Source organism: Lissotriton vulgaris, chromosome 1_1, assembly GCF_964263255.1.
Source record: "Lissotriton vulgaris chromosome 1_1, aLisVul1.2, whole genome shotgun sequence".
NCBI classification, from domain to species: domain Eukaryota; kingdom Metazoa; phylum Chordata; class Amphibia; order Caudata; family Salamandridae; genus Lissotriton; species Lissotriton vulgaris.
In genome coordinates, this window is record NC_141685.1 from 1,613,601,990 (window position 1) to 1,613,616,917 (window position 14,928).

Below are 14,928 nucleotides of genomic sequence, written 5' to 3' on the forward strand. Positions count from 1 at the left end.
AGGCCCTCTGTATTGCATATAAGGCAGTACACGACATAGGACCCAGGTTCCTGACGGAAGCCTTTCAGCCATACACTCCTAGAAGGCAATTAAGATCGGCCAATACCAACCTCCTCACTGTGCCACGTACAAGAACCGCCACCTGGGGAGATAGACGTTTCTTGGTGGCCACCCCAAAACTCTGGAATCTTTTGCCACAGTCTATCAAATCTGCCCCTAACCTGATGAGCTTTCACAGGCTCCTAAAGACTTGGTTATTTAACCAGTAAAAGGATGACTGACCCCAGTAGCTCCACAGCGCCGAGACACCCCAGGGTATTTGTTGCGCTATAAAAATTACGTAAATAAATAAATAAATAAATAAATTTTGAGTAGAACATAACTTTTCTCATTCCTAAGAAAAAGGAAGTGGCCACCATTTGAACACCAACATTTGCTTGGCTGTTTCTGCCTCAGCATGCTCACTTTGATTTAGAGCAAGACATTTGTTCCTACCCACTTCCCACATATCAGACACCAGGAGCAGAAGAATAAGAGGACAATGTGTGGCAAGTTCATAGGATTTATAAGATGGATGTGCAAGTGCTGTTACCATGTAGGATTGACACCAATGAGAGTAGAAGGAGGGGCTGTGTGGATCACACGTATTTAGTGCGCTCAAAATCTTAGACATGTAAAGAATGGGGCCGGCTGCCTCCGTATATGTACAATTTGTCCTTCATCCGACTGAGCGTGAATGCCAGAGCTGTCAAGGTACCAGAACTGCTCCTGATTTACGGAATTGTACATATATGAAGGCAGCTGGCCCCATTCTTTACACCTCTAAGATTTTGAGCGCACGAAATATATGTGATCCACACACAACCTGAGCGCCTGACGCCAGAGACACCAAAAGGAGTACATGGTGCCCCTCAGATTTGTGGATATGACTACAAAATGAATATTCGACACAAGAACTTGTTCAGATTATAGACGCTCACAAGGACCATTTTTTTCAGTTTAGGTTTGGCAAGCCAGCCACAAAGTGGCCGACATCTCACTGACGGCGAGGGCAACTTATTTTGGCTTTTCAGAAAGGCTATACACAAATATTGTCCGTAGTCATGGAGAAGACCCCATACCGATGGTTTGATATGCACGCTTTCTTAAGGGGTCGAAACGTCAATGTACATACTACCAAGCGTTTTTGCCCACGAGACTTTATAATAGAGAGAATAGTGTCTAGGTCTGGTTAGGCGTTGTGTATTGATCAAACAACGCTAGATCTACTAAACTTGTTATATGTGCATTATTGTTTATGTATAAATTGTATTGTGATGTATATGTAAAACCCATTGTACTCCCTCCCCTATGTTTCACTATTATGTAAACCCCAGATTGTTTTTTTGTGTATATGTCCTGGGTCTTTTACTATTTACTATTTTGTCCCAAAGATATGATTTTCTCCTATAAACTCGAAACGCATTTCATTTGGTGTTAGTGGTTTGTTCTGTAGAAGAAACAGTGTTGTGACCTTTCATAACATTAATTGCAGTCCTACCTTTCTTGGGGGACCAAACTTGAAACAGGTTGCAAGCTTATTTCGTGGCAGAACTACAGGTTTTAGTCCCGGCATCAGCTCAGCATCCTGTGGTTCTGTGCAAAACCACTATCCCCTTCCCTGTATTTATCTGGAAATAATTACAAGTTGGCACATCACATTATCACATGCAGGTTATGTTTACACTATGGCAGCCCCTATTCTGCATGTTGTGGCTGCAGCAATGAAATATCTGAAGTGAAGAGATCTCGGCCATTTTAGCACCAATATAGGGCTAGTTTTGTCACCCTTGAACAACTCTTTAAGTTGCACAAGTAAGTGTTCGAACCATGCTACTGCGTCTGGCAAAAATCCTTTAAAGGCATAACCAGCAAATTGTCGAAAATATTCAGGAATTTCAGTACAACCAATAGCTTGATCATCACTGTCCGGCCCACCATTGAAATTGATAAACTAATTTAGTTTGCTACAGTCCTCTCAAAATTGCTTCAGCACATTCTCCAGATTGTGCTTCAGATTTCTGACAGCTTTTGAAATTTTTAATTAGGTAGAATCTTGTTGCAGTGGCTCACAAAGTTCAAAACACTGTAGTTGCATGCTAGAGGCGAGCAGAACACCGATATTCCTGTCAAGAGGAAGAAAACTGTGTGTCAGAGGAAAAGATCGTAGAAAGATTAGTTTCTACTCAGAGCAGGAATTTAAAGAATTTACTTTTAAAGCAATATAGCATTATTGAGCAGATTTCCATCTAATGACAGTGAAACAATCAGAGGTTTTAGACTGAGGGTTAACATCATGTAGATTATTGCATATTGATCATCAGTGAAACCAACAAAGGAAATGACCACTGAAATCTCTGGCAGTAAAGGGCGAGTGTGTTACTATTTGTAGTCAAGTCAGACATCTTTAAAGTATATATTTATTTTATTTCATTTTTAGACTCTGAATAGGGTATCAGAGCGCTTCACAGTACAGAGCAACAAATTCAAGACAGTTTAGGAGGGTCCTACAGATATAGTACAATTTGATAAAAACATACTAAGTAAAAATAGGTTGTTCAGTTCGGTGCATTAGGACAAGATCAAGTACAAACAAATCCTATTTAGTGAGGCTTTCCTCACAAGGTATCATAGAGACGACTTTAGTGTAGCGGATTGGTTCAACGTAGAGCTTCCTCAGGAGTCTGATCTTGTGATCGCCAAAATGGGGAGAGTCACTCGAAGAGAGGGGCAGTCTAATTTCTTACCCTGGATTTCTCCACTTGTAACCTACCAGGTCCACTTAAATTTGCTGTCTAACTACATTGACCACTACAATGCCCAAATCTAGAGCTATTTCCGTTTTTTATCTGCCTTCCCTTTCCACAGTCATACATAATATGCATCTAAAAAGAACTTTAAAATAATTTAAAAGCACAGAATTATTTTAATTGAGCCTTTTGACTTCTCTTTGTGCAAGCTTGCTAATGGCCTCCTCTTGCCCAACATCCATCCTATATGCCCACTGACCAGATTGACACACCTTAGAAAGGATTGGGTGGGACAAAAAACTAGATTGTGATGAAGCCTCCATTCATCCAAGTATGGAGGACCTACTCCGAGGGAGACACCTAATCTAGGAAAGAGATAACCAGCAGAACTGTGTCTGATGTCTAGAGTGTCCCATTGAAAGGAGAGACGTAAAACAGAACACAATCCACCAGATAGGTTGGGAACCAATACAAATACAAATCAGCATGCACTTGTCTGATTACCATGAAGAAGAGTCTAGATCCTTACTACAGCTGTGCCGACCCTTCTCCACCCTCCTCAGCCCCTGCTTCACATGATAGGGCGTCACAGGTATGCTCTTTTCAACAAAGAGTCCCCCATATTGACATGTGTAATACCTTTGGACTCAGGAAATGCCATCCCATGAGCTACATTCCTTACCGTGCTTTTCATGCCTCTCTTAGTATCAACAGTGAATCAAGAAAGGTGGTCCACACAGCCTCGTACGCCAGCATTTGATTGTTCAGTTTGTAGAACGTCTATCCAAAGAAAGCCAATGTACCCATTGCTTCTGTCCATTCCTCTACAGTCTGGCTTGTGGGAGACTTCCATTTCCTCACAATGCAGAGTTTTGCTATTGTGAGAGATGATACTAGCCACCTCTACTTGTGATTGTTTAAATCCTCCTGATTGTCAAAGTTATGCAGTATCGCAAGATCCTGAGGGCAGATGCACATCATCCCAGCCATGTTCAAAGAGAGGCCGTATGTCAGACCAGAAAGCATATACTTTTAGCGCCTGACCAAATGGAGGGTGGTGTCAGGTGCGCTCTGTACAGTTTGTGGAGAGACCAGTGTCAGTCATGTAACATTTTGAAAGAAAAGAATTTCAAATGCATTTCCCTCCAGTATCTGCCATGAGGCTGCAATGTTTCTGTTCAGACATCATCTGCAAAGTCTGTTTGACAGTTGGTTGTCCAGGTTCTAAGCAGTAGACGTTGGGTGAGTTTAGAGAAGATCTCTCCCTTAATGAGCAAATATAATTCGGATATCAGTTGTCTATTTGCACCCCACTTTATTAGATAGTCTTGTATCGAGGAGCTAGGGGCCGGATCTGTGTGTAGGCCAATAAGCGCTTTGCAGAGCCAGCTGCTCAGTTGTTCATCTGAATCCACACTTATGTCAGGGTTTTTGTTGTACCATTAATTCAGCCATATGTGACCTAATTTCAAATAGTTTGAAATATGGGTTAGCAAACCTAGTATAGAAGCAGACAGTAGTTGTTCACCATGTGGAAAGTTTATTCATATTCACATTAAGAGCTAAATGTGATTTTCCTTTCTGGTGGATTAACAAATTCATTCTTAAAACATATGCTGTGGCTCTTTATGGTTATGTAGTTGAAACCCTCCTTCTTCAAGGCTGCCTATGCAGATGTGGTATCATACCCTGAAAAAAAGGATATTCTTATTGCTAGTCATCGGTGGGAAACAAATCATGTTACTTAACCAGCAATATGGTGGTCCTCTTGAATGTAGGTCCTTTTTTGTGGCTTCCCAAGGTTGGGCTTTTGAACCTCTTGTTACAATGTGAGATGTGTATTGCGTACTAGACATCACATCGCTGCATCCTTCAATTGCATTCTGTAAATGTAAATGTGGTATACTTGTAAAGCGCACAGCTGCCCATCACCGGGGCGTCCCGGCGTTGTATACCGCTGGGGAACCCGTCCTGGCTTTCCCTGTGAGATGGTCCCTTCTGGGCACCCCCAAGGTGAGACCAGGCATCCCCGGCGTTGAAGGGGCCGTTGTGAAGATTAAGCAAGCTATTGCCCAGAGTTGCAGAGTGGAGCCCAAGGTTAGAGTAGGCGCCGAGGCGAGAATTATTGACCCAAGACCCTGCCGCGTTGGGAATTGAACCCTGGTCCCGGGCCGATCTCAGCTTCCGGGTCTGCCGCCTCTAACCACTGAGCCACACTTCTCCACACTGGAGTGTAGATCTTTGCTCACACTTTACTAGTATCTAAGTTCAAATTTTCAAAGAGTTCGCCATTTAAAAGGTTTGTACTCTCCTACGTCTAGCCTAACCAGTTCTTTTTCTTGAACCTTCTAAAACTGCTTGAACACATAGATGCTTTTCACTCTGTTGACCCATCCCTCATTCTGTAGATAACATATAATCACCAAACCTTATATTGTAGACTTTTTGATTATGCCTCCTACGATACAGAAAGAAATTTTCTATTAGATGTGGATGCTTCTTGGTTTTATTTGGATACCAACAATAAGATAACCATTTGTCTTCTGCAAACATGGCTCTCTGTCTCCCACTTGAGGTGCCGGGGTTCAATTTAAGAACCAGTATGCCATCCACACATCCTTCTAAGTTACAGCAGTTTTCAATGGTTGTTAAAAATATTCAGTCTACGACCTCCTGCCCTGAGGTCAAGCTCATTCCTTTTGCGGAACCACCCTAAACAAAATCAATAAAACATTTATCTCCTGGGACCCAGACGCATGCCATTTTCCCTTCGGTTGTTTGGTCATAAGCTGACCATAGAGCTTTCTATGCTCTACTAAAATATCTCTTTAGGTACTGTGCTTCTGCTTACCATTCACAGGGACATAGTCAAAGACCAGTCCAGACAAGTAGTTCTGCCAGGCTGTGCACTAAATAAGTAATCTAGGCCATTGTCCTGTTTGGAGTCTCCAATATCCTTTGAGAAGCATGTAGAACAAAGTTACTGATAAAATAACCACAGAAGCCAATGATCTAGCTAATTGCTACCTAACATCAGGCACCTCTTAATTACTTCACTTATTTAAGCTTTCTGATGTGGCAAAGTTGTAACCTTGGAACCTGGAAACCTGGTTTCTATTACCGGCTTTAGCAATTGACGAAAGATTGGGTTTCTGAGCAAATCATTGTATCTCCGTATGCCACAGATTACAAAAACATGGAATGTATATATGGAAAACGTCATTGTTCAGAGTGTGGTCTGTAACTGTTCTGCTTTCATCCCAGTCACATCCTGGGGCCATATTACATACAGTGACTAAGAGGCGCATTGTGTACATGCACCTTTTTTGTGTGCAGCTGAGGCACTGTAGTAATACGGAAGGGGCAGCACATGCTGTACAGCCCTGTCTCCGATACATACAGCACCAGCACTATCTTTAGAAGGTATTTCCTTATTTGCATGGGGTGTAGTCCCTTGCAATTGAGGAAAGCACACTTTGCCTCTGCACCCACGCTGTGTTATGGACAAGGGCGCAGAGGCAAAGAGGGTTAAGGAGGCACACTGATTGTTCACTGCTCCCATCTGCAGGGTGATCATAGTCATACCTTTGAGGTGAAGGTGGGTACAGACTACATGCAGCCACTCCTTCTTTCACTAGTGCACTTTCCCCAGGGCAATATTGATTTCACATGCACTTTGAGGACAGATCGTTACCTAGAATAAGGTGCATGTTTATGCCTGAGGCACCCATTTGAAGGGGCACCGCACACAAACAGGGACAGTGTGCCCTCTTTGTAATATCGTCACTGGAGACTGTAATTCAGACTTAAACGGACAACACTTTCCCTGTACATCCTTCTGTATAGGAAAATAAGAAGGGAAACTTTTATGTTAATAATTTACAGGTCTATATTATGCACCTTTACTTCTCTGAACCAAAGAACAGCACATTGTTTATTGCACAAACTACTTAACACTGTAAACTACTAACTTGCTCATGAAGTGACTTAACAGGCACCTGGTATTCTATGAATTGTCAACAGTCAAATCTGTATTTTCAATTTAAGTTTTAGAACTTCAGATTGGAACTCCAGATTATTGCCTTCTTTAGTCATTAGTAAAGTAATTTATTTTGGTCATTTAGTGTACATTGCTGATACTCACCTCACCACAAAAATGTTGGCTTTTGTTGCAGTGTTTAACTTTCAAATTCTACCATCTTTGACCCCATGTTCCCTATTATTTTGACAGAACCTCAGAAACGATATTGTTGCAACATGTCAGGATGTGCAATCTGCAGAAGTGTGTGAAATTGTACTGACCAAGACTGAGGAACTGAGAAGCAGAGAACTCTCCATCCTCATGATGGACCTGAAAGATGCTCAAGAAGAGATGTCAAGAATGAAGATTGAGCTTCCAAAAATTGCAGACAATGAATCTATGACTGATACCCCGGAAGGTCAGGTATCAGAGAGGCAATCTCTAGCAGAAAAAGAGATTGAACATGCCTCATACATACAAACCGAGGAAAGCATAACCTCTTTGGTACACATGGAGGAGTCACTAGGGCATGTTTCACACCAGGAAGTACAAACCATTAGAAGTCTGCAGCACCTGGACTCTATTATGTACACTTCATGTGAATCTGGCGAAAGCCTGGAGATCGTTCCTGAAACCATAGCTATGGGGCAATCTTTAACTAAATCACCAGACCAAGATTGGCAAAAACTGCAGTTGGAAATATTACATCTCCAAAATGCAGAAGATGCCTACAAGAGAGAACTTGAAGAAAGAGACGCCAAAATTAATCAATTAAACCAGTTGGTCATGGAATACAAGGGGAAAACTGAGGAAAAGGATACTATGGTTCATGTTGGGTTGGACATTGAAGAGAACGATCCTTCAAAATTAGTGAGGCTTAGAGACCAACTCCATCGCCTTGAGGGGAACCTGGCAGATGCTGAAAAGGAAAGACTTTCTGACTATGAAAGCAGCACAATGCAGCACAGTCTACTAGGTGAGCAGCTAAATAGCCTTGAAAATGAATCAAAGTCCAAAGACATGAAAATTGAAGCTCTGCAAAAGCTCCTCGACCAGGTTCAACATCAGTTATGTGATCAAAACACCCTAGTAAAGGAGCTGTCTAGTCAGCTGCAAGCCAAGGAGGAAGAGGTAACCATTTGTCAGGAGCATACGAAGGAACACCTGAACAAGCTTGAAGAGCTTTCTCTACAACTCTCATTGAAAGATGTAAAAGCAGCAGAGACTGAACAGCTTCTGTCCCAAAATGCCAACAACATTGACAGTCTTCGGGAAGCTTTGTCGGAAAAGGAGCAGCAGACAGTGGAGATCAGCCGCAGCATGTCTGAGAAAATGGTTGTGCTAAATGAAGAAAAGTTTTCTCTCATGAACGATCTGAAGGCACTAAAAAAGCAACTTGAATCACTAGATAGCAGAGAGGAGACACCACATCAGGTAGTTAAGACAGAAGATGAGGCAGGAGACCTGTCTCACAAATCAAATGAGTATTTGGAACTAGAGAAAGCTGTAGCCATGCTTCAAAGAGAGAAAGAGGAAATAGAATTTCAGTTAGCATGCCTGAATAAGGAAAACCTGCAGCTCCAAGGAGAGCGCGATGAGCTCCAACTTCTGCTACAAGCCAGGAGCCAGGAAGGAGAGCCTCAGCAGCAGACCTTGAAGGTTCAATCTCTCGAAAAGGAAGTAGAAGCATTGCAGACTCAACTGCAGACTAATAAGAATGAGCTTCTTCATGAAAGGGAAATTAAGGACAAGCTGTTAATTGAGCGAGAGGAGGTCCAGGCTCAACTGGCAACTCTACAAAATGAACAGTTTCTACAACAAAGTGAAAGTGACCTAATGTTGCAAAGAGTAAGGGAGGAGTTCAAATTTCAGATGGAAGACATGAACAACAAAAATCTCCAACAAATAGAGCACTTAGCCACACTGCAGGTTGAGAATAGAGACCTTATGACACAACTAGCAACATTGAAAAATGCAGAGATTGTACACCAAGGTGAAGTGTTTGAAAAGCAGCTAGAAGAGAAGCTACAGCATCAACTGGAAATCTCCTCAGACGATCACCTTGAACAGGGTATGGATATGGATGAAATGCTGGAAGAGAACAAAAAACTATTAAATCAGTTGAACACCCTCCGAGATAAGTATATTTTGGAAGGAGATGAGATGAAGGAACGTCTGGAAAAGGAGAAAGAGGAGCTTAGTATTCAGTTGCAAACCCTCAAAAATCACAATCTTCAGCAAAACGGAATTCTGGACAGCCTACGGCAAGAGAACATAGAGCTAGTGAGTCAGTTGGAAAAGCTGAGAAAAGAAAATCTCCAGAAGGATGAAATGATTGTGGTGGAGGATGTAAAGGACGAAGCATTGCACCCCCTGGAAACTACTGAGAATGAAAATGCTCAATCATTAAAGCTGAAATGTGACTTAAATGTTCAGTTGGAAGAGCAGAAGAAAGACAATGAACGCATGAAAAGAAAGCTACAGGCAGCTCTTATTAACCGCAAAGAGTTATTGAGAAAGATAGACAGTTTAGAAAATGAGATTGTGCTTCTGGCTGGACAAACTAGAAGAGACGATGTAATTACAGGCAGTACAGGAGAAAAAGACAATATTTGTAAACTGAAAGTAGAGGAACAAGAATTCCTAGAACGTCAGAATATTAATGTCACTCTGAAACAGCAACTTTCTGAAAAAGAATTAGAGCTACAAAACATAAAGAAAGACTTAGCAGATAGAGTGGCTAATGAAGAGAAGCTACAGGCTTTGATTGAAAAAGTGAATCTAGACCTTCAGGATAAGGTCCGCCTTATTGAGATTTTAAAAGTAGAAGTGCTGGAAAATCAATCTGTTAGTCAGAAAATGATTGGCATCCAAGTACGTCCTTCTACCAGTGATGCGGCCCACGTTCCTGATTGCACTAACACTACCATAGCATCTGATTCCTCTCAAGACCGTCCAGTGTTGCTTCTGGAAGATAAAATTTCAAATTTGGAACAGGAAAAAGAGCAACTCCAGAAGAAAGTCCAAGAGACTCTGGCCTCACGCAAAGACACAATAAAAAAAGCCCAAGAGAAAGATCGACATCACAGAGAGCAGCTGAAACAACAGAAGGAAGACTATAACCTTCTGCAGGAAAGATTTGATGAGCAAAACCAGCAAAATGCATCAGTCCATGAGCAACTCCGAGAGCTGCAAATGGAGGTGGAAGAGTACAGAAGGAAGCAGTCGCAGGAGGACACAGTCGCTGTCTTACCAGTTTCATGTGAGCAGAGTGTACCATCCCAAACACAACTTCAAGACTCGCTATGGGGACAGGAATGGGTGGAATTCACTAGTTCAGAGGTGGAAGATACTCTTAAACGGACAGATGCTTTTCAAGGTGAAGGCCTGTCAGTGGACCAGTATAAGTTACAAATTGAGGAGTTGAAGGTGCAAAAAGCAGAACTTGAGACACAGATAGCTCGTATGGAAAATGAGCTTTCCCAGAATTCAGGAGAGGTCCAGCTGTTGCAAAATCAAATAGTACAGCTAATGTCAGATTTAGAGTCTTCAAAGCTTTCCCATAATGAAGCCTTGAACACAGTTGCATGCTTGAAATTAGAATTGGAGAAGAGTCAAGTAGAGATGACCAAGTATGATGAACTGAAACATTTGCAACCGCAAATAGAGAAAATTGAAAGTCTTCTGAGCCTCCGAAATGAAGAAAAAGAGCTTCTTAACCAGCAACTCAGAGAAAAAAATGAGGATATTCAAAGTTTGCAGAACACAGTACAAGAGAAAGTAGACTTGATCAAAGCTTTAAAGACACAGCTGGAAAAGGAGACCAAGGACCATGAGGAGAAAAGCAAAAGGTTTCAAACAGAAGTTCTTGAAGTCCAACAGAAACAGGATGAGGAGGCAGAAGAAAACAAATCCAAACAACAGATACATAGAAAACTTCAGGCTGCACTTATCTCAAGAAAAGAAGCTCTGAAGGAAAGCAAGTCATTGAAAGAGAAGCTGGCTAGTGCCACAAACACAATTAGTGATCTCACCAATAAACTGACTGTCATGGAGAATGATCTCACTAATTTGATCTCAGAGAAAGGAAATCTCTTACAGGAGTCCGCTAGACTTCAGGAAGAAAGAGACAAACTGATTACTCAAGTTGATGAAACTCTCCTGGAAAATCAAAATCTTGCTTCCTCCTGCGAAAGTCTAAAGCTTGCTTTAGAGGGGATCACTCAAGAGAAAGAGAGCATGGAGAAGGAAATGGTTGTGCTCCGGAATTCTCTGATTGCAGAAAGTTCTGATTGGGATGAGAAACACAGAGAATTACAGAAAGAGTATGAAACACTCTTACAGTCATATGAGAATGTCAGTAATGAGACTGAAAGAATACAACGAGTTTTGGAAACTGTTCGGCTGGAAAAGCAAGAGCTGTTCAGTAGAATGAAAGCTACAGAGGTCCAGAAAAAAGAAGTGGACAAGCAGCTGGAGGAGGCAGAACGTGAAATGGAGAGTATGAAGGAGAAGATGAGAAAGTTTGCAAAATCAAAGCAGCAGAAAATCCTAGAGCTAGAGGAGGAAAATGAGAAGCTCCGTGCTGAGCTTCTTCCATCTCATAGTGAAAAGGAGTTTTATGATGCATCTGCTGGAGAAAATGGAAATCTAAAGGAAGAGCTGGAGCGATTACAGTCAGAAAGGGAGGTTCTTGCTAACCAGCTTAAAGCAGCAAATGCTGAAAATGTTTCTCTGGCGGAAGAAACGAATTTTTTAAGAGTTCAACTGCAGTCTAAGGAAACTGAATTAAAAGAAAGCCCAGAGGCAGGAGATAGGGTGCTACAAGATCTTGTCCAGCGGGATGTGATTGTTCAAACAGTTACAGCTGTTCCAATAACAGTAACATCTCAGGAACCGATTGAAGAGAGAGTAAATAGAGAAAGCTGTTCAGAGTCTTCTCTGACAGTCTTGGCCCAAGAGCAACTGAAGCCTAATGAAGGCAGCTCAAATGATGAAATTAACACCTACATTCAGCAGATCTCCCAGCTCCAATATCAAGTTTCAGAGCTGGAAAAAATTAAAAGTGCTTTGAATGAAGAGCTGCCACTAGTGAAGGCTGACTTTGAAGTATTGACTGGAGAAGCAAATGGCTTAAGGAGTCAGGTAGAAGCCAAGAGCAATGAGGTGAAACTCCTTCATGAAACAATTTCTGAGATGGAAGCAAAGAACAGGGAAGCAAGGGAGGAGCTTAACAAGGTTACAAAGCTGAAGGATACGCTTGAAGCAGAGAAAGATGATTTGGAGGAGCGGCTAATGAATCAGTTAGCAGAACTGAATGGGAGTATTGGTAATTACCAACAAGATGCAACAGATTTCCAGTCCAAAAGTGACAGCTTAGAGTTAGAGCTCCAAGGCTTCAGAGTTAGGATAAGTGAACTGGAGGAAGAAAAGCGGCAGTTGGAACGGGAGAAAAGGGAGGTAGAGTCACAAATGAAGAATGAATTTGTAGAGAAACTGAAAGCTGTTCAGACTGGTGAACGGGGCCGAAAGACTCATGCTAAAGAGCTACAAGAACTCCTTAGGGAAAAGCAGCTTGAGGTGAAACATCTCCAGAAAGATTGTATCCGATATCAAGAGAAGATTTCTGGTTTAGAGAGAACTGTGAAAGCCTTGGAATTTGTGCAGAGTGAGTCATTGAAGGAGCAGGCTGCAGCCAAAGAGAGTGTAGCAAAAGTGATGGAAGAGCGCAAAAAAACTCAGGCTGAGTTGACTTCCTTTAAGATCCTTTTGGACGATACCCAAAGCGAGACGGCAAGAGTGTTAGCTGAAAGTCTGAAACTGAAGGAAGAACTGCAGGTATCAAAAGATACTGCTACACATGAAATGAAGAAAAAGGATGAAGAGCTTGAACGGCGAATAGAACAAGAAAGAGACAAATTTGCAAAAGAGGCCAAGAACATGCAAGAGAAACTGGATGCTCTCCAGCGAGAGAAGAATCACATGGAAGTGGCCTTACTAGATCTTCAGAATTCCTTGGAGAAGAAGAACCAGGACACTAAGGAACTCCAAAGTTCTCTCAATGAAAACCTTGCAAAGCTAGCAGCCTTCACCAGGAGCATGTCCTCGCTCCAAGATGACCGAGATCGTGTTATTGATGAATCCAAGAAATGGGAGAAGAAGATTAATAGTGCCATCCAGAAAAAAGAGGAAGAGATCCAGGCCAAGGAGAAGGCCTGCCTGGTGCTAAAAGATCAAGCGAAGCAGATGTCCATTCTTGTGGAGGAGCTGCAGATTAAAGTATCCAGGTAAACATAATTTGTAAACTAGAGCTATGCTCAGTTAACTTCTTCTTGTCTCTTGCTAGATCCCAAATGCAGTATGGTCCTCGCTCAGGAGAAAATAGCTTAGTTCCTTTATGTACCTGTTGTTCTCACTCTTTTGAGTTGCTAGGGACATCTATACAAATATTTCTACATTTGTACATGGACATCCTATTTATACAAGTTTTTAGAGAATTAGTTCTGAAGCTTTCTATGGGGACAAAGGACTACCATGTGCATTTTGCCTTGCATGAGTAACATAAACAGATGTTTGTAGTTTGATCTTATCCGTACAAACAACTTTTATAATGACTGCAAATTCTCTTTATGAATGTTTGGGTGGCATATATATTTATTACTATTGAGTGGTTATTTAAATATTTTAAGTATCTTTCCTAGCATTTATAGTGGCCGTTTTCCACCACATGCTTTATGCTGAGTAAATAAACCTTGTTGTATAGGTTCGCTCATGATCTAGTGTAAGCCATCACTGACTGCTTATTCAGAAGGCAGATTCTTCTTTATTTTGGCATCCTCTCTTGCATTCTTTATCCTTGGTCCACCAATGCATTGAGGCTACTACCTTTTGTGCCCTACAGCTCTTTAATGGAACACAGTTGGCCCCTAGTTCCTACCGCCTTTTGGGCGCACACTTGCACTTTGATATTACTCGACTATAGATGATCTAGGCAAACATTTGAAACTTGTAGGAGTCTCTCAGAGCAAGGTGCAGAATGTAATCTCAGACTGGAAAGAAAATAATTGAAGAAGATGTTATGTCTTTGTATGTTCACCCATGATCTCATTTGAGGCATGTTGCCAGCAGTCACAGCTGCTGCCTAGAAGCAGCAATGGGCCGGGTGGGGGCGAGGGCGCGGGGGGGGGGGGGGAGGGAGGTTTGGGGGGAGGTCAGGTAAAAAAAGGAAAAATCACTTACTTCCTGGCCAGCCGCCGCCGCCTCTCCTGTGTCACGTCCCATCCTCTTCCTGGCTACTTGTGAGGAAGCAGGACCAGAGGGTTCGAGGTAGTTCCGATGTGCCCCTTACAGTCTCTATCTCCCCTCCCACCTTTTAACCAAGGGAGTCAGTTACGCGAATAAATGTCCTTGTGAATTGACTCACCTTTTTTAAATCACTATCCCCACACGACTACACCTTCACCTTACCCCTCACACGCACACAACCATTGGCTGGAACAAAAGAACTCTGACAGAGCGCCTTTTAGGCGCCCGTCAGAAATTGCAGCGCCAGTCTGACGAGGAGCAAGAGGCCAATGATGAAGCTTGACATCTAGCTCGCTGGGTGTGTGAGGCCTCTCAGTTCCAACAAGGGAGCTTCTTGCTCCCTGCCTCTACTCTCCTAATATACAAAAACACACACTCCTTTTTCTATGTTCTCGGGGAACTTTGTACCTTCTGCATTTCAAGGAAGCAGGAAGACCAGGGCTCCCCGCAGCTAATCACAATGCTTCAATGCAGCATTGTGATTGGTCTGAACACCGTGATACAGCGCTCAGCCAGGGGCTGGAGGGTTGGGCATGTTCTCCATGCAGGAGACTGTAATGCAGCCTGCATAAACAAACAGGGAAGTGCGTATCACTGTTTTGGGTGGCCCGGGAGGGGTGACCAAACAGCCATTGCGCTCAGGAGTGTTCTACGGGTGAATGGGTGCTTTACAAATACCCATGTTATGTTATGAATGGCCTCAAGTATGACTGGGTCGGTCATGATGCCTCCTATTTTCCATCTTTGATGGTCAGGAGACCGTTATCACTTGTATAAAAAATATTTGATGGCTACTTCAGACTGCAGATTTCT

The 14,928-nt window shown here is 42.4% G+C and overlaps 1 protein-coding gene across 5 annotated transcripts in view; it reads left to right on the forward strand.

Moving 5' to 3' along the window:
• The window catches only part of GOLGB1 (golgin B1), a 294,232-nt gene that overhangs the window by 107,413 nt on the left and 171,891 nt on the right, over nt 1-14,928 (forward strand). For all 5 annotated transcript variants that reach the window (XM_086918651.1, XM_086918690.1, XM_086918672.1 and 2 more), the window contains one exon: nt 7,021-13,097. In XM_086918651.1, the coding sequence (XP_086774777.1) occupies nt 7,021-13,097 (6,077 nt within the window). The remainder of the gene's footprint in view (nt 1-7,020; nt 13,098-14,928) is intronic.